The sequence below is a fragment of the Nothobranchius furzeri genome, chromosome 12, assembly GCF_043380555.1.
Source record: "Nothobranchius furzeri strain GRZ-AD chromosome 12, NfurGRZ-RIMD1, whole genome shotgun sequence".
Lineage (NCBI taxonomy): Eukaryota > Metazoa > Chordata > Actinopteri > Cyprinodontiformes > Nothobranchiidae > Nothobranchius > Nothobranchius furzeri.
Window position 1 is genome coordinate 4,803,773 of NC_091752.1, and position 23,240 is coordinate 4,827,012.

Here is a 23,240-nt window from a genome sequence, read left to right on the forward strand (position 1 = left end):
TTTGTCCGACACCCTGCCAAACATGAGGCCAACCAGGAAGAGACTGCCGTTGCAGTTCCCCTCTCATCCGCTAGGGGCTGGCACCAGAAAGGAGGACGTTACCATTGACTCTCATGTTAAAAATGCCATATAAGCATGTTTACAGCCGGGTTCAAAAACCATTTCAGATTTAACAGATCTACTTTACATGACGACTCTGAGGGTCATGAAATGCTTGCAATTATGAATGATTAGATTTGATTAACAGGTTGCATGAGGTGTTTCAATTTCATCATTCCGTATTTGACTCAATCTATTCCTGTCTATTTCACACTGCTGTGATAGATTACATAAATGTAGGTATCCCAGTGGCAATTAAGGCAGTTTTTCCTACAATCAGCTCTTAAAACCACCGGGAGAATGGCTGAAATGATGATGTTGCTCATTTTGTTCTCTGATTTTTACTAATTTAAACATTTTAAAAGTCTAAAGCAGCTTTTCATCATAATTTAATGACTTCTTTGAGCAGTAGTTTAGATTCTGTACACTAGGTGGCGCTACTAAACAGGCTCTTTTGTCACAGCCTCTTTGGTTGAATAATGAATTTTAAATTAAACCTGGATAATTATTAAGCCCGTGGTTTTATTTAAGTTGCGTCTTCATAAATCTCTTTATTCTGACTCAAATTAGACATAAAATTTGTTGATTTTGTTGTTTCATCATAAGCAAAACTCAACATGAACTAGCTTTGTTTTATTCTATTATTATTATTATTATTATTATTTACGTTAGGAAGCAGAATGAAAGTCCTGCTATGTGATGGTGCAGACCGTAGTTGCACGTGAGCTAACGTGCTTGAGTGCAGCCATGCCTGCAGCGCTGCGTAAAGCAACTTTAACTCCGGCGGAGGCACGTTGGAGCTGTGGAGGAGTTGAGCTTTGCGCGCTCGGCGGCTTTGCAGAGGAACTCTGAACGCTGGGAAGTGACATTTGCAGTCACCAGGGCGTCTGTGGTGGTGACAGAGTAAAGCTACCGGCGGAGAGAGAGGGAGAGGGGGTGGGGGGAGCAGATACTTGGTAACGCATCACACCAGGACGGGCAGCCGAAACTCAAGGCTCTCAGCCTGCGACGGCCACGGACGATGAAGGTAGGAGAAAATGGGGATGATGTGGTGGTTAAATGTAAACAATTATGAGTTTCTTCTGATTAGGTTCTGCAAATTGCATTTTTCCTAATTAATCAAGTATTTTAAGAGCTTGGAGAACATTTGGCGAGCTTTGCGCATGACTTCCCACTCCGTAGTTCTTCCTCCTGAGGTATTTAAAATACTTTATAGTTGATTAGTGATATAAATCATGTTTTATGTGCTTTAAGTTAATCTTGCTCTAACTGGAACAGCACAGCCTCCCCATGTTAATGTATGTAATTGTTGCTGATGTTGTTCATTTAACGAGATGCACGAAAAAGGGTTAAAAAAATAAAATAAAGTCAGAAACATGAGGTGGAGTGCGTTCTTACGCAGAGGTGTCAGATGTTCGCGTTATCTCAGGTAGCCTGCTGACTCCAGGTGCTGCTGGGCATGATGCACGCTTATTTATTCATGTGTCACCTGAAGCAACGTGGCTCCAGGTCAAAGGAGAACGCAACAGCTTCTGTTAGATGCGCCTTTTTTATTTATACAAACAGATGATGAACTTGTAGCATGTCTATAAATGATTCTGAATAGGTGCTTCCTTATTTAGTCACACGTTGTTGTTGTTAAAATTACATCATATTTAGATGTTTTACAAAGACTTAAGACAGACAAGCACACAAGAGATCACGTTCATGTTTTATTCCTGCAACGTTTTTAACATTTCTGGAAATTCTGCATTTAGATGCATCATGTAAGTATGAAAAAGTGTTATATTTGCATTAAACAGGCACATATTGACCCCTCAGAGCCATATAAATACAATGGAATGTTGCAAAAACAAAACCTTTATTTAAAAAACACTTCTCACTCAACAAGGTGTCATCCTTATGGCAAGCCTCCAGGTGAGAGGAGTTAGAATCAAGATGCTTGAGAAAAAATTAAATTGCAGACTCGGGGAGAGCTGCATGGTGGTGCATAGGGCAGCAGTGGTGCTTCACAGTGAGAAGGTTGCTGGTTTGAATCCCGGCTGCAGCCTTGCAGCGTGAAGTTGACATATGCTTCCCATGCATGTGTGGGTTTTTACTGGGCATGCAGGTGTGTGTGTGTGTGGGGGGGGGGGGGGGGGGGGGGGCTCTCACCTGCTGACTGCTGGAGAACACCTGCTCCATGTGACCCCAGTGAGGAGAAGGCAGTTTAAGTTGATGAGTGCGAGTGAGCAGACTTCAGGAAATACAACACAGTAAAACACTAGAACCAAAGAAACACTCAAAAAGGAACAATACAATAAAATTAAAGTGAAATAAATCTTTTTTTTTTCCAAAAATGACTAATAAAAACCACTCCAGGCAAGGCAGCTTTATTTGTATAGCATATTTCATAAACAGGCAATTTAATGTGCTTACATTAGAATAAAATAAGGTTACAGCATAATTAAATACTCAAATTAACTTCAGATTTAGGAATCAGAATAAAGACTAGGTTAAAGGGTGAGCAGTTACAGTGCAGAAGGTGCAGCACAAGAGACGTTCATTCAGAGGCTGATGAAAACAGGAAGGTGTTAAACGTTTCTAGGTCAGGAAGCTGATTCCGTCTGTGTGCAGCGTAGCAGCTAAAAGCAGCTTCACCCTGTTTGGTTCTGACCCGGTTCTGTTTCCTAAGGATCTCAGAGCCCTGCTGGGCGTAAACACCAGAAGGAGATCTAACATGAAATGGATTCTGTAGTTTACTGGTAAAGCCTGATTCGTGCTTCTCCGTCAGCTCCGCAAGGGACAGACACGCACGGATTGACGGGTGTTTTGCTCTCATACTTCTCCGTCTCCTGGGGGAGTGTTACAAAGCAATTCCCCGGCAGGACACCAGAGGGCGTAGCGCTGTTCTGTGGTATCCTGTCATGTATCCGGTCCAAGATAGTGTGTTTATATTGTGTTTTTTGTACACAAGAGACGTTTAACACGGTCAAATTTGTCTCTCATCCTCCTCCACCTCTTCATGTGCTCGCCACCTCTAAACCCACGTTTCCTGTCATTTCCGTCCACAAATAAAACGCTTGCTGTGCATCTTTTCACTCCTCCAGTCACGGGGGAATTAAACGTTCATATTTTAGAGTTTTTTCGCGAGGTGTTTTTTCTTCAAGCTGCTCCATGTCTGCTGCTAGTTATCCTCGGCTCTCTTTATGTTTTTGAGGGCGCAATGGCGGCGGTGTAGACGACAGTGGCGTCCTGACCAATCACAAGCTTGCGTTCTCCGTCTCGATGGATGGATGTTTAAAAAAGTGGGCTAGAATCCGTACGTACTTGCGTGCCTGCCGGGCCCCTACGCAAGGACGGATAATGGCGTTGCGTGACTCCCCACTGACGCAGGCGGAGATGCATGACTCAGGCTTAACTGTAACTGTACTGGTGGAGATTTAAGAACAGGAGTGGTGTGCTCATGCTCAAAAACCAGACTGTTTTTTTTTACTCTTCATTTTAAAACCAGCTTCGGCTTCCGCCAGGAAAGCAGTCCCTATGAAGAGCAGTGTCAGAATTTCAAAGTGACAATCATCCTCAAGGCTGATTCATGCTTCTCCGACTGCGTCAATGCGGAGATACGCAACGTCCTTGCGGGCCTGCTGGAGAGCTCCGCAAGGACAGACGGAGTCGAGCTCTCTTTTCTAAACATCCGTCAGTCGAGACGGACAACGCAAGCTTGTGATTGGTCAGGACGCCATCTATACCGCCGCCATTGCGCCCTCAAAAACATAAAGAGAGCCAAGGATAACTAGCGGCAGACACAGAGCAGCATGAAGAACACCTCATGAAAAAACTCTAAAAAGATTAACGTTTAATTCCCCCGTGACTGGAGGAGTGAAAAGATGCACAGCAAGCGTTTTATTTGTGGACGGAAATGACAGGAAACGTGGGTTTAGAGGTGGCGAGTGAATGTAGAGGTGGAGGAGAATGGGAGACAAATTTGTCCGTGTTAAAAAGTTTCTTATATACAAAAACACTATAAACACACTATCTTGGACCGGAGACATGACAGGATACCACAGAACAGCGCTACGCCCTCTGGTGTCCTGCCGGGGAATTGCTTTGCAACACTCCAGGAGACGGAGAAGTATGAGAGCAAAACGCTTCCGTCAATCCGTGCGTGTCTGTCCCTTGCGGAGCTGACGCATGAATCAGGCTTTAGATGAATCAGTCTTTATTGTATTTTTTAGAATACACGTTAGCTGCAGTAGTACTTGTAAAACTGTTGTTCAGTTGTAAAAAGATGTAATTTTTTTTTCAGACCTCCTACATCTTACAGTGGCTCAGTAATTTAATGAATGAAACTTGTATTTACCCGTCATCGGGGACTTTCACATTGTCGCATCACCTAGATCAGTGGTGTCCAATCCTGGTCGTCCCGGGCCACAATCCAGCATGTCGTTGTGGTTGATCAGCTTCAACTCACCTGATTCAATGGTTGCTCTACCTGTTCAGGTCACTGAGCTCTGCAGAAACCTTCTTCTTCTTCTTCTTTGAAATTAGGCAGGCTAGATGCCTATAAGGCGTATTGCTGCCACACCAGCCAACACACCGAGCCAGCACAACCCACTGCGCACAACGGGCACGCACACCATCCCACCCCGTGTTCCCACATAACCACCATCAACAAAAACCCACCCCCCGCTCACACCCCAGTGAAAACACACAACCCCACATGGAGGTTCACCCCATACTCACACTCCCACCCACACCATCATCACCCACCACCAAGGGCGTCCCACAATCCACAGCAGACCCAGAGCCCCCAACACCCCGCAAACATGTCGCCCCCCAAACCTCCTCGGGGGACACGTCAGAAAAATCCAACAAGTCCCCTACCACTGCTGTCACCTCACGAGCTATAGCAGATTTGTTGGACGCTCCACTCTTCACCCTCCACAAGGCCTCAACCAGAAATGCCAAAAACCTTGTTTTATCCCTCACAACCACCACACCCGCCCCCTCATCCCCACCACCAGTTGACAAAGGCACATTACAAGACCCGGTTGCACCACTATTCCGCATCCCCATACGACGCACCGCCTCAGCATACGACACCTTAAGCCGAGCCTGAACCTTCCCCATCTCCACCGCTGCCCTATACGCCACACAGCCCCTATTGGCCGCATGATGGTTCCCACCACAATTACAACATCGGAGCGGTAAATCACAATTCTGGCCGTCATGGTCACCCCCGCACCTTCGACAACGCACCCCCACCACACACGCACCGGCCATATGACCATATTCCTGACACCTAAAGCACCTCAGAGGAGGTTCCTCGTACGCGAGCAGGGAGCTCCACCGCGTCGAAAGTAATCAGCAGCGGAGTGGATCCACGTGTGTTGAACCCCAGACGCCGAACAGCCACCACCGCCGCCCCACTCAGGGAACCAAACACCTCCGACTCAGAGACCTCGTAGGAAAGCCGTACACCACACCCGTAATCATACAACCAGACATCGACTCGGGAACCACCACGTCCACCCCCAGAAACTTCGCAAGCCGCAGCGCTTTGTGGCACTGGGACTTATTCCGGCACACCACCACCAACAGCCCACTGAACACCATGATAGCGTCTAGCACACCCCCTACCATAATACTCAGCTCCCTGGACACCGCCAATGGGTTAGAGGTAGCATCTCCTACCGCCCTGATTCGCATCACAAAGCCACCCTCCTCCAGTCACAATCTGATGTGTGGCTGCCGCCCCCACGGTCTCTCTTTGCCGCCCCCACCGACTGAACCAGCGCTCCAGCACTCGTCTGTTTCCTCCCCATTGTCCACAACAATCGAGGCCGCTCCGCTCCGAAGCGAAGCCAGGCCGCTGTCTTACCGGGCCTGTCGTAAGTTCTGCAGAAACCTGTTGATCACCCACTGATTAAAACCAGGTGTGGTGCAGCAGAGAAACCTACAAAAGTTACTGTATAGGGAACAACAAGGACCAGGGTTGTACTTTATGTTTTCAGATTGTAGTAAAAACAAAAACTGCATGCAAAACCTAAGTCTGACTTCCTGTTATGGCTGGTGCCTTTTATGTTTTTATACTCCTCTGTTTTTATCCCTTCTTGTGTGAGAGGAGCTGTTTTGCAGCACCTGGCTTCTCCCACACCTGTCCGGCTCCACACTGAAGTCCCAGCTGGTGGTAATGACAATCAGCAGCTGAACGAGGACTCGCTGCATAAAAGCCACCCAGTCTTCATCAACAAGAAGCAACAGGCTGGACATGTGGTCTCTGTCCTGTTGGCCCCGCGGCGTGCTTTTGTTTTAATCTCTTTAAGCCTCTTTGTGTCTTTTATGTGCAGGGGGTTCCCTGATTCGTTGTTATATTGGCTAAGTAGAGTTGATTTGTTTTACCATTTTAGTTGCTGCAGATATTTTCCTTGGTGTAAATAAATTAGTTTAAGTTAACTTTTAAACACCAGAGCCTGTGTCCTCCTTGTGACACCAGGCCCCTAGACAGCCTGGAGCGTGACACTTCTATTATTTACCAAATGATTCTGAATGGTTTTGAAAAGACCAAAAGGTGGATCCAATATTGGACTGACATTTGGGCGGACCGGTCCAAACGAGACGGATAAATAAACTGCAGCGACATCAGTATGAGGTCTTAGACTGATGTAAACAGGAGGAAAGGTGGGGGTGATGACGAAAGTCAGTGAAGAACAGAAAAACTACCGACTGGCAGGGTTGTTTCAGTTCAGGACGTTTCCAGAACAAGTCGGGGAAACTTGGTGATAATTGATGGACTCTAACGAGATGGTTTGTTTGTGTAGCTGAATTGTTGGATTTTACCTATTTTTGATAGTTTAACTTATCGTAATAACTATTTAAAGGTCTCCCTCACATTTTTTCTAAGTCAACCTGCTGTGGTCTCTGGTATAAATGAATGTTTGGTGAGTTGTTTTCTGTGTGAAGAAAGCTCTGGCGCTCGTGTTTCAGGGGTAGAGGTTTGTCTTCAGGGTTGTGTGTGTGTGTGTGTGGCGGGGGGGGGGGGGGGGTAATGTTCACGATGTGCAGACGTCTTTCCTCTGATTGGCTAACAGCAACACAAGTTTCCCGCTGCCTACATGAACAAAACTCCAAATACTGCAGTGTTACGGCAAAATGTCTTCAAACATTTATCTGATCCTGAGTCTGAGGAAGGGGAACGTTTCAGAATGGTGATAATTGCTTTTAAAATTTCATTTTCTCCAAAAGGAGTGAAACGTTTGTGTTGATCATCGTAATAACTGGAGTGCGGCCCACCAATGGGAAGGGCCTATTTTATTTATTTATTACTGTTTGTGTTTATAGAATTACAAAATAAAATAATGAGATATGGTAGCTGTTATATTAACATTAAATAATACAGTGTTGTTGTTTTTTCAATAGCTACTTATTATTTTATTAGTATTACAGACTTTACTCATTAATTACATATTTATGATTTGCCCACTGATCCTTTTCAAATTGTCTCATTTTGCGGTCGATTATTCAGATTCCAGCAACATTTGAACAAATTCTATATTTTTCCTTGTTTTATTGTGAATTAAATTTGTAGTTTACAGATTTGTGGTTATTTTCCAAGTTTCTAGAAATCACAAGAGATCCGGCTATTCTTTCATCTGAATGAGAGTCCTACATTGTATTTAACAGAGACAAATTCAATTCTATAATTGTCTAATTCTTATATTATAATTAGAATAAAGAGGAATATGTCCTTCAGCTTTTCGTCGGGAATTTTTTAGCCTGTAAATTCTTCCTCTGTTTTGCTTTTACCATCTACATTACGTTCTTGCCATTATTTGATTGGGATCGCTGTGTGCTTCCCACCTTTCCATTTTCCACACCCAAGTCTCCCATGGTCCATCTGTGTGTGGTCATTAAATCATCCGAGGCACTCGAGCAGAGCAGCAGGGGGAAAGGCCTGCAGAGAAGTGGAGGACAGAGAAGATGATTCTGCTGTTGTTTTATGGCTTAGACGTCTGGTCCTGCATGGGTCGTCCGTACAGTTGTGGAGCAATGTTTTCCAAAATTAATAATGGCATCCAGATGGTTAACGTATACGGTCACTGAGTTTGCCTTTTAGAACAGAATGAACTCAGCCATCCACAGTAATCCTGCCCACTGATCCCTGACGGGACCGACTCATTTTCACCCGAGTTAGCTTAAAAATTACGAATTATTTTCTTAAGTTATGATAGCTTTACGGTCGATACAAGCATGTTTATAAAGTTCTTTGCATATAATCCGTCTCACATAGTGATTTTAGCAGCTCTACTCATGACAGTTTCAGTACCTTCCAGAATAAGTCATTTCAGGGCTCTGTCACTTCAAGGGCCGTGATAGACTTGCTGTTTAACGACACAATACGAGTAACCAGTAGGTGTAGTCGAAAAAACGAGCGAGAGCCACTCACAATGGTGATTCCGTCTCTGGTTTCGAGGTCTTTCACACCATCTACGATACCGCCGCTGTCGTAAACCGAACCCTCAAAATGAACCAGTTAGTGAGCTCTTTTGTTGACGCCATGTTTGTTTTGGTAGTACCCACCAGTGTTGGTTTTGGCAGGCATCTTAGTTTTAGACTTAGTCTTGATGACAGAAATGCATTTTAGTCTTAGTCAGTTTTAGTGACTAAATCTCAAAAAAGTTTTAGTCTGCAACGATTATTGTTTTTAATTTTACAAAACGTTCAACAAAATATTCTCTAAATGGATTTAAAGGTCAAACATGTACTCTGAGCTACTGGATTGAGTTTGATACCAACATCATTTATTTTATGGCTATGGGACAAAGTCGCAGCTGCCCCAGATATTGTAAAACATTAATACCCAGACGGGTATCATTTTTTTTACTTTATTGATAATTCCAATAATGTATATAATTTATTTATGCAGATCTGTGCATCATTCTGTAGATTTCCACTAAAGAAATTCATGATTTTCTTTCCTAAACAGAGTGGACTCCTAGGGAGCATACAGAGTATTCTACACAATATATAAATAAGCCCACCTATTTAAATGCAATAATGTTTTTCCATAGAACTGCAGAGTGTTGAGTTTCCATAAGACTACAGAATTAATCCAAATAACCCAGTTGTGCTCTTGAGCATCAACAGAGATGCTCATAAACATTTAGGTGGGCTTAAACTGTTATGCTGTTGGGTTAAGAAGCAGGAATGTGACCTGTTGTTAGGAACCAGGGAGCAGAGACAATAATCCTGACACACTGACTTTAAAACATTCGTCTTAAAGGAATTGTCAACCTTGCCTGAGTCCTTCTCCACCCACATATCAATTTAGAAAAATGCAACATTAGTAGGCGTTGCCTGGCGGACTGAGAGGGCGGAGCCGCGGCAGTGACAAAGACGATGGGTAAAGAGCAGGGGCGCAGATAGGATTTTCAAACTGGGGGGGGGCAAAGTTCCATTGTACCCTCCCCCAAACACATACACACGCACACACGTACACAAACAATTGCAAGCGCCTTAACTAGAGCTCAGTCAGTTTGTGTAATTTCATCCAGTGGTTTACGTAAAAACTAACACTATTATATACGTGTTTGAAGCCATTATGCAGTGGAACACTGGCAACAAAGCTCTGCCTGATCAACACTATCCAAATCAGTCATTTGTTGTTCTCCCAGTCAATTACTAACCAAAACCTCATGCTTTATGCAAAACATGTTTTTTTTTAACGTTAACTGATTTTCAGCATACCAATCTTTTAGGGCTGGGCAATAAATAAAAAATGTATCATTATCAAAATTTCTGACTCGTATCGGGATAATTTTTACCATGTCAATGAATTTGATAATAAAAAAAAGAATAGATGTGTGTAGGTTGGCAACGTTCGTGTCCTTTTAAGAAGCTGTACCACCTTGACATAACACACGTGACAGCCGCATCTAGTGAAGAACTTTTGTTTCTGCGCATACCTGTAGTAGATAGATAGATAGATAGATAGATAGATAGATGATAGATAGATAGATAGATGATAGATGATAGATGATAGATAGATAGATAGATAGATAGATGATAGATGGATAGATGATAGATGATAGATAGATAGATAGATAGATAGATGATAGATGATAGATGATAGATAGATAGATAGATAGATAGATGATAGATGGATAGATGATAGATGGATAGATGGATAGATGGATAGATGGATAGATGGATAGATAGATAGATGATAGATGATAGATGATAGATGATAGATAGATAGATAGATAGATAGATAGATGGATGGATAGGTAGATAGATAGATGGATAGATGGATAGATGGATAGATAGATGGATAGATGGATAGATAGATAGATAGATGGATAGATAGATAGATAGATGGATGGATAGATGGATAGATGGATGGATGGATGGATGGATGGATGGAAAAATGTCTGCCTCTGCCAGCTGCAGTAAATGTAGTTTCCAAATAATAAAGAACAGGTGCATTCATCTGTGTATCTACTTCGATCTGCATTAGTGATATTCTCAGCACCAGAACAATGAAGCAAAGAAACAGATTCCTGAGTTTGTTAGTAATTTTATTTATTAGGTGCATCTAACCTGTTCTATTTTTCTCTGAAATTAGATCAAATCAGTGCTTCTATGGGTTGTCTCCACTCTGCACTAGAAATTTTTACTTTGTTTAGAGACGTGTCATAATTTCTCCCCAATTCCCCCCCGTCTTCCTCATGTGTCTCCTGGTGTTCCCCATTTGCCCTCTAGGTTTCCCCCCTCAGACTTCCCTCTCCCAGGTCCTGTGCTCTCTTGGCCCCCTCTTAGCCACGCCCCTGTAGTTTCTTTCTGTAGTGTTTTCCTTTAGTGTCAACTTCCCTTTAGTATATTAGTTATGGTTCATGCCTTCTGGTCTTTTGTTTTTCTCTTAGGTCATTTTCCTTTGTTACAGCCTTTCATTATTTAGTGTTTTTTCCCCCCACCAGTGTTTTCTTCCTCCTCCCTGAGTTAGTAATTGTGTTCACCTGGTCCCTCTCCCCACACACCTGCAATTCATCTCCCTCTCATCTTCCCAGTCTATTTAAGCCCTGTCTTGTCACACTGTGTTTGTTGGTTCATTGTCTTATGTGTTGCGTTGTTTGTTCCCCTCTCGAGTCTCTCTGAGTCCCTGCTCATGTGTGAGCTTGGTTAATTTTGAGTTTTTTCAAGCTTTTGAGTATTAGTCTTATTTTGCGCTTTGGACTTTTCAGCACATCCGCCTTAAATAAAGGAATTGTTTTTCTTAAGACCTCTCCTGCCTTTGAGTCATTCTGGGTACTTCTGCATCCTGGGTCCAACCTCCTCTCCTCAACGTGACACCTCAGAACACACCCACTCTCAGCAAGAAAGCTTTGGTCATGCGTCGAAAACATGTGATGGCAGTTACCCTTTGTGTGGATAAACTCTGTGTTAGATGGATAAGGTGGAAGCTGACCTTCTGATTTGCTGAACACACATTACTGTCATCAACCATAATCATAATTATAGTAATTATTATTATACCCAAAGCATAATAATTCATTTCAGTAATTAAAATACATTTATACTGAACCAAGTGATTATTTATGATGATTATAATAAACAGTAATAAAGTCAAAGAGTTTATTAATATTATTAATTAATTATTATTGTGAACTTGAAGTGTCCTTCTTCTGGGATGGAACAGCAGCAGATACTGGTGATGTTCTTCAGACATCATGACTCCTTGGTTAATCCGTGGATTTAAAAGTTACTGTCTGACCCAGCTTGACCCAGCTGGGTAAATGTGACCTTTGCCACAAATTAGAGAACCTTGATGATGCTACACATCCATGCATCCATTTTCATCCGCTTACCCGGAGTCGGGTCGTGGGGGCAGTAGCCTAAGTCGACCAACAGATGTTCCTTCTTATTTTTACATTATTTAGAAATTTTCCTTATATTTGGAATGTTTTAATTTATGTATACATATATAAAGCTCTTTTTAAATGTTATATTTTACTTTTATTTTTATGATCATGTGGCACACATTGACTTCCATATATAACGCGTCAGCATCTGCCTCTTTTTTACGGCTTTTTTTTTACATTGTTGCTACGTCTGTCACGTTTGCGGTGTTTTTACCATCATTTCTACATCCATCACGTCCCAGAGAAGGTTAAACAAACATCAAACCCAACGTTTGGAGCTTGTAAACTCCACACACCTCTCATGTAGCACTGGCTGTCTGATGCTCCAGCAGCGTCCATCTTTCCGGTTGGATGAGTGAATTTCTTCATCAGAGTCAATATTCTGCTTCATAATCGAAGTGAGTCATGACCAGACAAAGTGATCAGTCAACAAAGACCAGACCTGCCAGCAATTGTCAGTTTCATTCCGATAATATTTGCCCTCTTCATGCTGCACGCATCTCCACCTCTCTCCGACTGGGAGCCTCTCGGCAGGAGGCGTTTTTCAAACTAACTCCCAAACTTTGCTCAGCCTGAAGGTTCCACATCTCCACTATCTTCTGGTGTAAAGTAGTAACGTCATGGGGGATCGTGTTTGTAGATGTGACTTGTTAAAGTCAGCAATGACGCTTTTCGCAATACTGCAACTTTGGTGCTTTTAATGAGTAAGTCCCAACACTGACAACAATGTACTGAAACTAGAACCAACATGCATAAACAGACAGATCGGTCCAACCTACTTACACTGTTGGTCTTTTTAAAAACGCAGTGATGGTCGCTTCATCCTGCATCCTAGAAGCAAACACTGGTGCCTCTGGAGTCGGTTTTTGTTTACGTCTGAGCGCTCCTTTTCTGTGGCCGTCTCCAAGTTTAGGTCCTCCACCATCTCTCTTACCCATGGTGTCCCACAAGGTTCTGTGCTGGGGCCTCTGCTCTTCCTCCTCTATCTGCTCCCTCTTCAGCACATCCTGAGCTCCTTCAAAGGAATCTCCTACCATCTTTACGCAGATGACATCCAACTGTACATCTCGTTTAAGCCCCATGAGATGTCTAAGCTGCAGCTGTTACACACCTGCTTAGACTCTATCGAAACCTGGATGGTGGGAGCTTTCTTCAGCTGAATGAAGATAAGACTGAGATCCTCATCTGTGCCCCAGACAAGCTGGTTCCCAAAGTCAGAGACTCTCTTGGTCAGCTTGCTTCTCACACCAAACCTTATGTCAGGAATCTTGGCGTGACCTTTGACACAGCTCTCACCCTGGATTCTCATGTCAGTTCTCTTGTTCGCTCTTCCATCTTCCATCTCAGGAACGTTGCTAAGCTGAGTCCCATTCTGTCCCGCTCTGAACTTGAGACAGTTCTCCACACCTTCATCTCCTCACGCTTAGACTACTGTAACTCTCTTTTCACGTGTCTGAGCAGAACCTCCCTGAACCGTCTACAGGTGGTTCAGAATGCCTGTTCTCAGCTTCTGACCAAGTCCTCCAAACACACTCACATCACCCCGCTTCTCCTCCAGCTTCACTGGCTGCCAGTCAACTTCAGGGTTCATTTCAAGATCCTGGTTCTGGTCTATAGGGCCTTACATGGACAAGCACCATCTTACATTGGTGATCTTCTTAGTCCCTACACCCCCAGCAGGTCCCTGAGGTCCAGTGATCAAAGCCTTCTGGTTGTGCAGCACCAGACTAAAGACCAAAGGTGACAGATCATCTGCTGCTGTGGCCCCCAGACTCTGGACCTCTCTCCCCCTGAGCCTGAGATCAGTGGACTCAGTGGTCTCCTTTAAGAAGCAGCTGAAGACTCACTTGTTCAAGCTGGCTTTTGTATGACCTTCTTCACCACTCTCTCTTTATTCTGCTCTCCCCACCTATTCCACCTTCCTCAGGATCCACCGATTTCCCTCTTTCCTGTTCACTCTCTCTCTTTCTTAACATTTTTTCTTTTAAATCGCAATTGCTTATTCTTGCTCATTTTAAATTTATTTTTAAACATTTTCGAAATGCTTTTTATATTTTTACAATTTTTATATTTTTTGTTTTTGTGAAGCGCCTCATGATTTTTATCTTGAGAGGCGCTATAGAAATGATATTTTCTTCTTCTTCTTAACCTTTGATTTTGTTTTCTTTCTTGCCTTTTAAGTGGAGGGGAAGGATCGGAGTCAATCTGAACCTGGGGGTACAGATCCCCCCTTACCCCACCCTATCTGCGCACCTGGTAACGAGACAAAGCTAGCTTTTTTTTCACTCGGAGCAGTCTTTAGATGTGGAGGACTTTTCTCCCCCTCCTTACCGAGACAATAAAGGGACCAAGTCTATTTGGAGGAGACAAGCTGACCTGAGCCTTATTTTGTTTAGATAAAACCTGTTAAAATGTCATTTCTTTCATTTATCTGCCCAAAAGCATGACTTTTTCAGCAAGCACACAGATAAGAAATGTGTTAATATTACGGATTCATTTAAAAGTAGCAACGTTGTCGCGTGTAGTAGCGTCAGTGAGGGGCTGAGCGCTGCGCGTTCCCGCAGCAGGGAAGCGCTGAGCTGAGTGAAGTTGACTTCCAATCCTCGTCAGAAATCCACGCAGAGTGGTTATTGGGTGGGGAGCCAGCTTCACTCAGCTGCTGAGTCTGGTCTGAGTGGAGGACACGGACAGCAGCAGCACCGACACAGTTATAACTTTTGTGAGACATGCAGAAATTAGCATTTTGGGTGTAGTTTTTGTCTAGTCTCGGCTCGTTAACAAAAACTCCCTTTCGTCTCATCATGTTTTAGTCACTAAAGAGCTTTTAGCTCGTCAGCGTCTCCTTTTCCTTATGAAAAAAAGGGGCATCAACGTCAGTTCAACGTCGTTTTCGTTAACGAAAACAATATTGGTACCCACAAGCCCGAATTTCTGTCCGGTCTAAGTTCTCTTGTGCGCACCTTAGTGGAAGACTCCAGTACTACATGCAGTGCTGTGTATGTGAACAAAAACGCAGCCTGCTGCCTGCACCAATGCAAGGTTAAACAGCCAGTACATCACGGACCTTAGAAAACAAGCTGGAGCTGGCCACGCCCACCCAGCCCCTGCTGAGGCTGCTGTAAGCCGAGAAGCTCTGATATCTGGGAGGGGCTCAGAGTAGAGCCGCTGCTCCTCCTGCAATGAATTGTGTTTTAGCAACAATTCCTATTGTTTTTGTTTCATGTTTGGTGTTTTTAAAGGCAGTGGAGACCCATATGACATCACAAAAGTATGCAATTGGTGAGTTTAGCATAATTTGTCCACTTTATACTTATGAACTTATGAAAATTTGAACTCTTGTTTAAGACAGGTAGTAGTTCTCCCTACAAAAACAAACAGCTTCACTGAGTGAAACCCCTGCTGTCAGTATTTACGCCTCAAATGCAGCAGGAAGTTGGGATTGAGACAGCTCTGAGAAAGGAGACTTGATCTGAGTGAGCTGATCACGAGAGGTGAAGTGTTGAGATGCAGAGGCCATCCATGTTGAAGAAAAGCTGCTAAATGGTGTGTTTTGATCTTTCAACCCAAACAGACGAGTGAGAGACTTTATTCGAACAAAGAAGGAGACAAAAGGAGACGAATGAGTCTCAGCAGGCTGCCAGCTGCCCTCTGACACGACTGTCTATGTTAATGTTTTATGTGCACACAAGCTGCTATAAACACACTACAGCAGGAAGAGCCAAGAAAAGTCTTGTTGCTAAATTTTCATTCATGTGGTGTAACGAGTGTGGGATTTTAGAGTGGACGCTTTAGGATTAGGTCACAAGCTTAATGAAATATTTTGCTTTGATCATAAATCTAATCTGATGCCAGAGACAGTGCTGGTTTATTAAAGGCCCTCCTCCCACTTGCTGCAGCAGTCGGTCAGTCATGTGCATCTAAAAAGGGAAGTTTCCCTAAAAGGTTAAACTTTTTAAAAATGAAACATTAAGTTGTTTGAGTTTTTTTCTATTAGCCAAAAACATAGTTGTCATGTCCGGTCTACCAGAGCAGTAACATTCATCCCCTAAAATGTCTTAATTTTACTAAAAATTCAGCAGTTAAAGAGAAAAACATCCAAAACAGGCAGTGAGCTGATCACCACCTTGTTGAGAGCTGGATCCGGAGGTAGGAGAGGAACTGGTAAATAGGGCTGCAACAACGAATCGATGAATTCGATGAAAATCGATTACTAAAAGCGTTGGCAACGAATTGCGTCATCGATTCGTTGTGTCGCACAACTCTTCCAAAAGCGCCCCCCCCCCTTCCCGCCCACCGTTGCGCGCAGACCAGAGCAAGTCAGATCAGCGCGAGGGAGAGCCGGCAGACTTGCGCTGCTGCGAACCGTTTCCGCATTGTTGCACAGCGATCCAGGCAGCTGCTTCCAGCGCACGGTCCATTCTCAAAGTGGCGCAACCAAAAAACTATAATTAGCACACGATCGTTCTTGTCTGCACATGTTCTCTATTTTCTGTCTTATTTGTGCCTGAAGCTCGCTACTGCGGAGCTCATCACCTGTGCTGTGGTGATGTCACCTCACGCAGCATCGAAAACGAGCTCTCCGCTTTGCGGTCAGGAGATCTCTTTGATCTGCTCAAAAGTAACTGATGAGGTGAAAAAGTAAGAATCCAGGCAACAGATTTTCTGGAGAATTATGAGGAGATGCAGGAAGATGAGAGACAGACAGGACAGGAAAATAGTTAAATAAAAACAAGAAAACAAAGTAAAATGGAGGTAGATTTATCTCCACTACACGTTTTTACCAGTAAAAAACAATAAGTTATACACATGTCATAGTTATACATCTGATACAATTCAGATCACCTTCAAAACTCAGTCACACACCCAGGGCCGTTTCAAGACATTTTGGGGGCCAAGGCAAAATGCCCCCCCCCCCCAATAACTGGGCTCCCCAGAAGCCTCTGTGTAATTCATGCCCTCTCCAGTAGTGTTAGTTATACAGTGTTTGTAAAAGCCCCTCAGACATTACTGACATGTTCTAATATATCAGATGAAAAACTAAATTATCAGACATGCTGTCTCATCAGCTTCTTTTCTAAACTTGCAAAAAGTAACAAAACCATTTGAAAGCCACTATTTGTGGATTATCTGAAAGTTTCCATGGAGTGTGTGACAACTTATTTTATCATTGATCCTATCGTCTAATCTCACAGCTGAAACAGGCATCCTTAATAATCTGTGCACAGGAAGCTTACCGATGCTGTAGTAAAACAAAAGGTATAATAATTTATTATTAATAAAACCTTATTGCAGCACTAAAGCATAAAAATGAGATTTTGCATTAAATATGCAAAATATTTACATATGAATAGTTTTAGAGCCCTTTTATTGGCAGAATCTGATATTAATTTAGTTCTTACAAAAAATGGGTCCCAACATGGTTTGTGTGGCGTTGCCATAGTGTGACGTCATAGGCACAGATCCCCTGTCCTCTTGTTTGGAAATGGAAATATGGTCACCCTACATTAAACAAACTGTCCACCCGGGCTTTTGCGCTGCACAGAGACGCTTTGCTGCCTATGACTTCGAATGTCAGTTGAGAGTCAGTCTCATGCAGACTGACCAATGAAGAGAGGGCCTCAAGTTAAGACCCTCTCCTCATTGGTCAGTCCACACGAGGTGGGTCAAAGGTTACTCTGGGCGGGTTACGTGTTGTCAGGCATTCAAGTATTGAGTATATTTACTGCATATTACAGTAAAATATTCTGTATGTGACCACATTATGGTGATCCTCGGGTCGTGATGATGGAGCCCTTGAATATTGTTGCCCAGGGTACAACAAAGTGTTAATCTGGCCCTGGTTCCGCCGTCACATTCCCGCAGAAACTGGTTGATCACACCGGGGCCAGACTACTAGCATGTGGTTTTACAACCACAATGTCCTCAGAAGCAAAAACGCTTTTAAAAGGGAGGGAGGAGTCCTAACTGTTGCTGCAGGCGTGTTGTGTGAGAGTGCAGTTATATACTGGTTAATATATTTTTGGGTTCAGTTGCTTTCATGTGGCCTAATGTGAGTCTATTTGGGATCATTGGAATGATCAGCAGCATTTCTTGATGTGACTTTATGGCAGTTGCCCAGGGCATCATCGCAAGGAGAATGGCATTCATTTACTTTTGCTTTATTTGGTATTTTTTCAGTCATTTTTGGAAATAGTGATCAATTTTGATTAATTCACAGCCTATGTTTAATTACATTTAAAATAAATGTCAACAGATGAGATCAAACAAAACAGATGAGAATTGCCCTTAAGCTGTTTAACTTGGACCAAGCATTTTAGGTCACAGATAGATGTAGCTTAGGGTCTCTGTCTATACACCTTATAAGACAATTTAGGTGATGGCATGTTGTTTTTCTGCTATTGAACTGTTTTCTAATAATGTTGTGTTAAATAAAGTGAAGGAAGGAGAGAAATAACGTTTCCCTAGCAGTTTTTAAAAAATTTCCCCATGTAATCCGATTAATCGATTAATCGTGTCGAGACCCCATCCGATTAATCGATTATCCAAATAATCGTTTGTTGCAGCCCTACTGGTAAACCCTGCCAGGTTGAACTGGGAATGCATGGCAGAGGCTGTAAGACATTTATGAGGACGGATACGATGTCTAGATTCCTTCAGCCGCTGTCTCCTTACAAAATTGTCCCTTTCGGGGGAAATTCTCCTCTAGACTAATTAGGTTTTTGGAGGAACAATGTGATTTTTGTCTGAGCCACGGGTAGTGGACCAGAGCTTTATGCTAGCAGAGCTGCTGAAGAGGCTGTTGCAGTTTAGCGTTTGGTGGATCTGGAAAAGGCAAGTTAAGGCTAGTTTATACTTGTCCATCAGCAAACACGTACACATATTGATGTTTTCTTTTACATGTTTGTACATTTTTTATACGAGATAAATTTCCACTGCTACGCAGATGACACCCAGGTCTCAATCGCCTCTCAACCCGATGCAATCTTCCCTCCAGTCTCCTTGTCCAGCTGTCTCCTTGAGATAAAATCATGGTTCTCATCAAACTTCCTGAATCTCAACAGTAATAAAACTGAAATTCTACTCATAGGGAAACCCTCGACTCTGAACAAATCTCCCAGCATATCAGTTAACATCGATAATTCGTCCATCCTTCCTTCCCCCATGTAAAGAGTCTTGGCGTCATCCTTGACAGCACTTTATCATTCAAAGCTCACATCAACAACATCATTCGCTCAGCCCACTTTCATTTACGCAACATCAGCCGACTCCATCCCTCTCTCACTCCTCATGCTACAGCCATCCTCGTACACAGCCTAGTCACTTATAGGACTGATTACTGTAACTCTCTCCTTTTTGGTCTCCCCCCATAAATCCCTTTATCGGCTCCAACTTCTCCAAAATGCTGCTTGCACGGATCATCACTCGCACCTCCTCCAGAGATCACACCAGCCCTGTTCTTCAGCGTCTCCACTGGCTACCTACTGAACACAGAATCTCCTTCAAAATCCTGCTTCCCACCTACAAATGTATCCACTGTCTCGTCCCTCCTTACCTCTCTGATCTCATCCACGTTGCTGTCCCATCTCGCTCCTTCAGGTCTTCCTCTGCCATTCACCTTGTGGTTCCTCCTGCTCGTCTCACCACCGCTGGAAACGGAGCTTTCAGCCGTTCTGCTCCTCGGCTCTGGAACTCACTTCCTCCTGACATCCGAAACACAGACCCCCTTCTCTCATTCAAATCCAAACTCAAAACTCACCTGTTCAAACTGGCTTACACTCTCTAGTCCACAAACTCTCTACGCTGTAATTTATAGTATATTCTTTGTAATTCTACTGTTTAAATGATCTTATTCTTATTTTTGTGTAAGTTGTATCATGTTTTGTGAGGTGACCTTGAGTTTTGAAAGGCGCCTATAAATTAAGTGCATTATTATTATTATATTATTACTTCTCCGTTGGTGCATCAGTGTTGTTAGGCAATTCTCCACCAGGACAGCAGAGGGCGTAGCACTTTTCTGGGGTATCCTGTCATCAGTTCAGTCACATCTCTAGTGGGTTTTTTCAGAGACTGCACCGACACATATGTCTTCCACCTCGTCATCCAGCCACCACCTCTGAACTTACGTTTCCTTTAATTTCCTTACACGAATCAAACGTTTTCTGCGCGTCTTTGCACTAGAGGTCGACTGATATTGCTTTTCCTATTGCCAATATGTAAAGGTCATGGCTGCTTTGTGCTGCCAATGTTTTGGGCCAGTTTGATGGCCATTATCTAGACATTTTCCACCTTAGTTTGATGCTAACATGACACAGATAACATCAGTTGATGCATAAAAATTCAGAAGCTGTTAAATCTTGTTTTTGTGCACTGCCCAGTGTTAAAATCAAACATCTAACTAAAGTTAATCAAACAAATCAGTAAACTGACCGAGTTTGGAACATTCAAAACTGGTAAATAAAAAGAAATTTTAGTTGGAAAAGTTTTTTAGAGCATTTATTAAAGCAGCTGAATTTCAGGAACGTATAAATACGCTTAAATAAAACCCTGCAGCAGAATCGGGCTGCCGGGACTTTAAATCGGCTTCACCACAGAGACATATCAGCCAATGTCGATATATCGGCCGACCCCTGCTTTGTACTCCTTCAGTTATGGGTGAATAAAAGTTTATATCGTCAGACTTTTTCCACAAGATGTTCTTCAGTCTGCTACTAGATGTCTTTGGCTCTCGTTAGATTTTATTTAAAAGGGGATGGGGGTGCTGTTGATAAAGTTAAAGACAGCAGTGTTCTGACCAATCACAGGCTTTCGGTCTCCGTTGCTTTCGACAGGCATTTATAAAAGTGGAATCTACTCCGTCTGTCCTTGCGAGCCTGTTGGAGAACCCTTGCGATGATGGATGATGGCGTTGCATTTCCAAACCAGACAGCAAAGTATAAACTAGCCTTTAGTCATTTCTGCAGCATTTCAGCACAGTCTGTTGGACAAACCTTCACAAAATCAGAAGTTGACTTTAAAAAGTGTAAATCTAGACGCTTCTGTTCACAGGTCAAACAGAACAGTATGCTTCGGTTTGCTAACATATTAGTTAGTACTCTAAATGACCTAAACCAGCTGTAGTATCAGTTTACCATAACTTCAGCTTGCTTCGGTGTTGTTTACTCAAATGTAAGTTTTGGCGAGTGTGTATACTAGATGAATGGCTGAGGTTCCCCACACCTTGAAGGTTCCTTAAAGATAAAGAATGGATGAGGTGTTGAGAAGAAGCTCTTAAAATGCACCTATGACGAGACAACTCGGGCTGTCAGGATGAGTGATGGAGGTAAAACATCCGCTTGGTTCATCTTTCTGAACGTCACTAAGATGTTACAATGCAATCATTCAGCCTTCTCAGTTTTAAAAGGTTTTTCTGTGTTTTCAAAAGCCAAACCTGGCTGCTGATGGTTCACATTACAGGTGTGATTAAGCTTATCATGCTACTGAAGTTTGCATTGGTTGTGCTTTATATTGAGCTACTGGTGTTGGAATATTTTTATATATCTGTGTATTTTCTCAGATTAGGGAGGATATGTCTGGGTGGAACATTTTTTTCTTTTTTTTTTTCTGTTTGTCACTACGGTCTGTTGATCTTCTCCATGCCCGGGTTGCTCAGCCTTTCAGATTTCTTGCAGCTCTTTTATCATCTTTAAGCTGCTCAACTGTCAATAAAAGCTGTAGAAACTTTTAAAAATGCTTGTAACCGTACTTCAGTAGACCCCAGTGGTACGACTTCCTTCATTTGGAGTCATTTTTTGTGTAACTTATTTTTATTAGACAAGATTTTGTAGTTTTTTATTTTAAAGGCCTTAAAAACTGGAATCTGTAGCCGATGTCATCAAGGAGAGGAGGAGGAGGAGATTTAGAAAACTGGATTGGCTCTCGCCCCTGCTCACAAATGCAAACACACACCTTGGTGCATTTTCATAATACACTGTTGAGTCATGCCTGCTCAAGCATTTTATAATAAAATGCTGCGTTTTGCAGATTTCTCATCCTGCTTTGAAAAATTATAGTTTTGTCGACGTCTGTGTGAGCCGCCCACTCAGCCCCACCATGTTTTGCAAAGAACCGCTGTCAGTCCATCCAGGATCAAAGAAGATGCCAGCAATGTCTAATGAAAACAAGAGTTGTCTCATGATCCTCTCTTTGCTGTTTGCTTGGAAAAAGGAGTCAGTGATCTTTTATTGAAGGGCGGCTTCAGTCCAGTCAGGTTCTGAAGAACCCGCCAGCCGAGACGTGCTTCATCACAGCAGTGTTGTTGTCCAACACATTTTCACTCCCAGCGCATCAAAAACAAACGGTCTGTACAGAACCAAAGCTTATGTATCGTCAGCATATACTGTCCAAATATTGATGACCCTTCATTCTTTCATAATTTTTTCTCTGTACTCTCTGAACACTTGGACTGTCCACTTATACTTGGAGGCGATTTTAATTTTTGGATGAACTCTTTAACAGACAGGCTCAGTACAGCAATTGGCAATCCACTAACATAATTAAACAGTACATGACTGATTATGGGCTTTGTGATGCATGGCAATCTCTTCATCCCAACTGTAGAGAGTATACTTTTTTTTCACACGTCCATCACTCTCATTCAGGTTTGGATTATTTTCTACTCAGCAGCTCATTGGTGGCTGACATTTCAGACACTGAGACACCCCATAGCTGTCAGCGACCATGCTCCGGTTTCTTTAACTGGTAAACAAGAAGACAATCCCACCAAGCAAAAACTGGAGGTTTAATACATCACTGCTTAAAGATGAAGGTTTTATAGAACATTTTAAAAAGGAGTGGGCTTCATATTTAGAACATAATGACCTGCCTGGAACATCAGCATCTATTCTCTGGGAGGCAGGAAAGGCAGTGATGAGAGGTAAAATAATGTCTTTCTCATCACATAAGAAAAAAACTGAAAAAAAACCCATTCAGGAGTTAGAGGAAATCTTTAAGTCTTTAGAGGCATCCACAGAAGAAGAGTTACTGAGCAAATTATGGAAAGCTAAATTAGAACGTCATGGAATTATTGACAAAAAGACACAATTTTTAGCACAAAGACTACGAATAGGAAACTTTGAACATAGTAATAAATCAGGTAAATTTTTAGCTAGCCAATTAACTCATTCACTGCCATTGACGACTATAGTCGTCATTTTAGATCCAACCGTTCACTGCCAATGACGACTAAAGTCGTCATTTGCATTT

At 42.8% G+C, this 23,240-nt stretch overlaps 1 protein-coding gene across 2 annotated transcripts in view; it reads left to right on the forward strand.

The window, feature by feature from the left end:
* The first annotated feature begins 1,025 nt into the window (after window positions 1-1,025).
* The window catches only part of cdh23 (cadherin-related 23), a 405,629-nt gene continuing 383,414 nt past the window's right edge, over window positions 1,026-23,240 (forward strand). For both annotated transcript variants that reach the window (XM_070542163.1, XM_015943881.3), the window contains exon 1: window positions 1,026-1,126. In XM_070542163.1, the coding sequence (XP_070398264.1) occupies window positions 1,121-1,126 (6 nt within the window). In that variant the 5' untranslated portion in view covers window positions 1,026-1,120. The remainder of the gene's footprint in view (window positions 1,127-23,240) is intronic.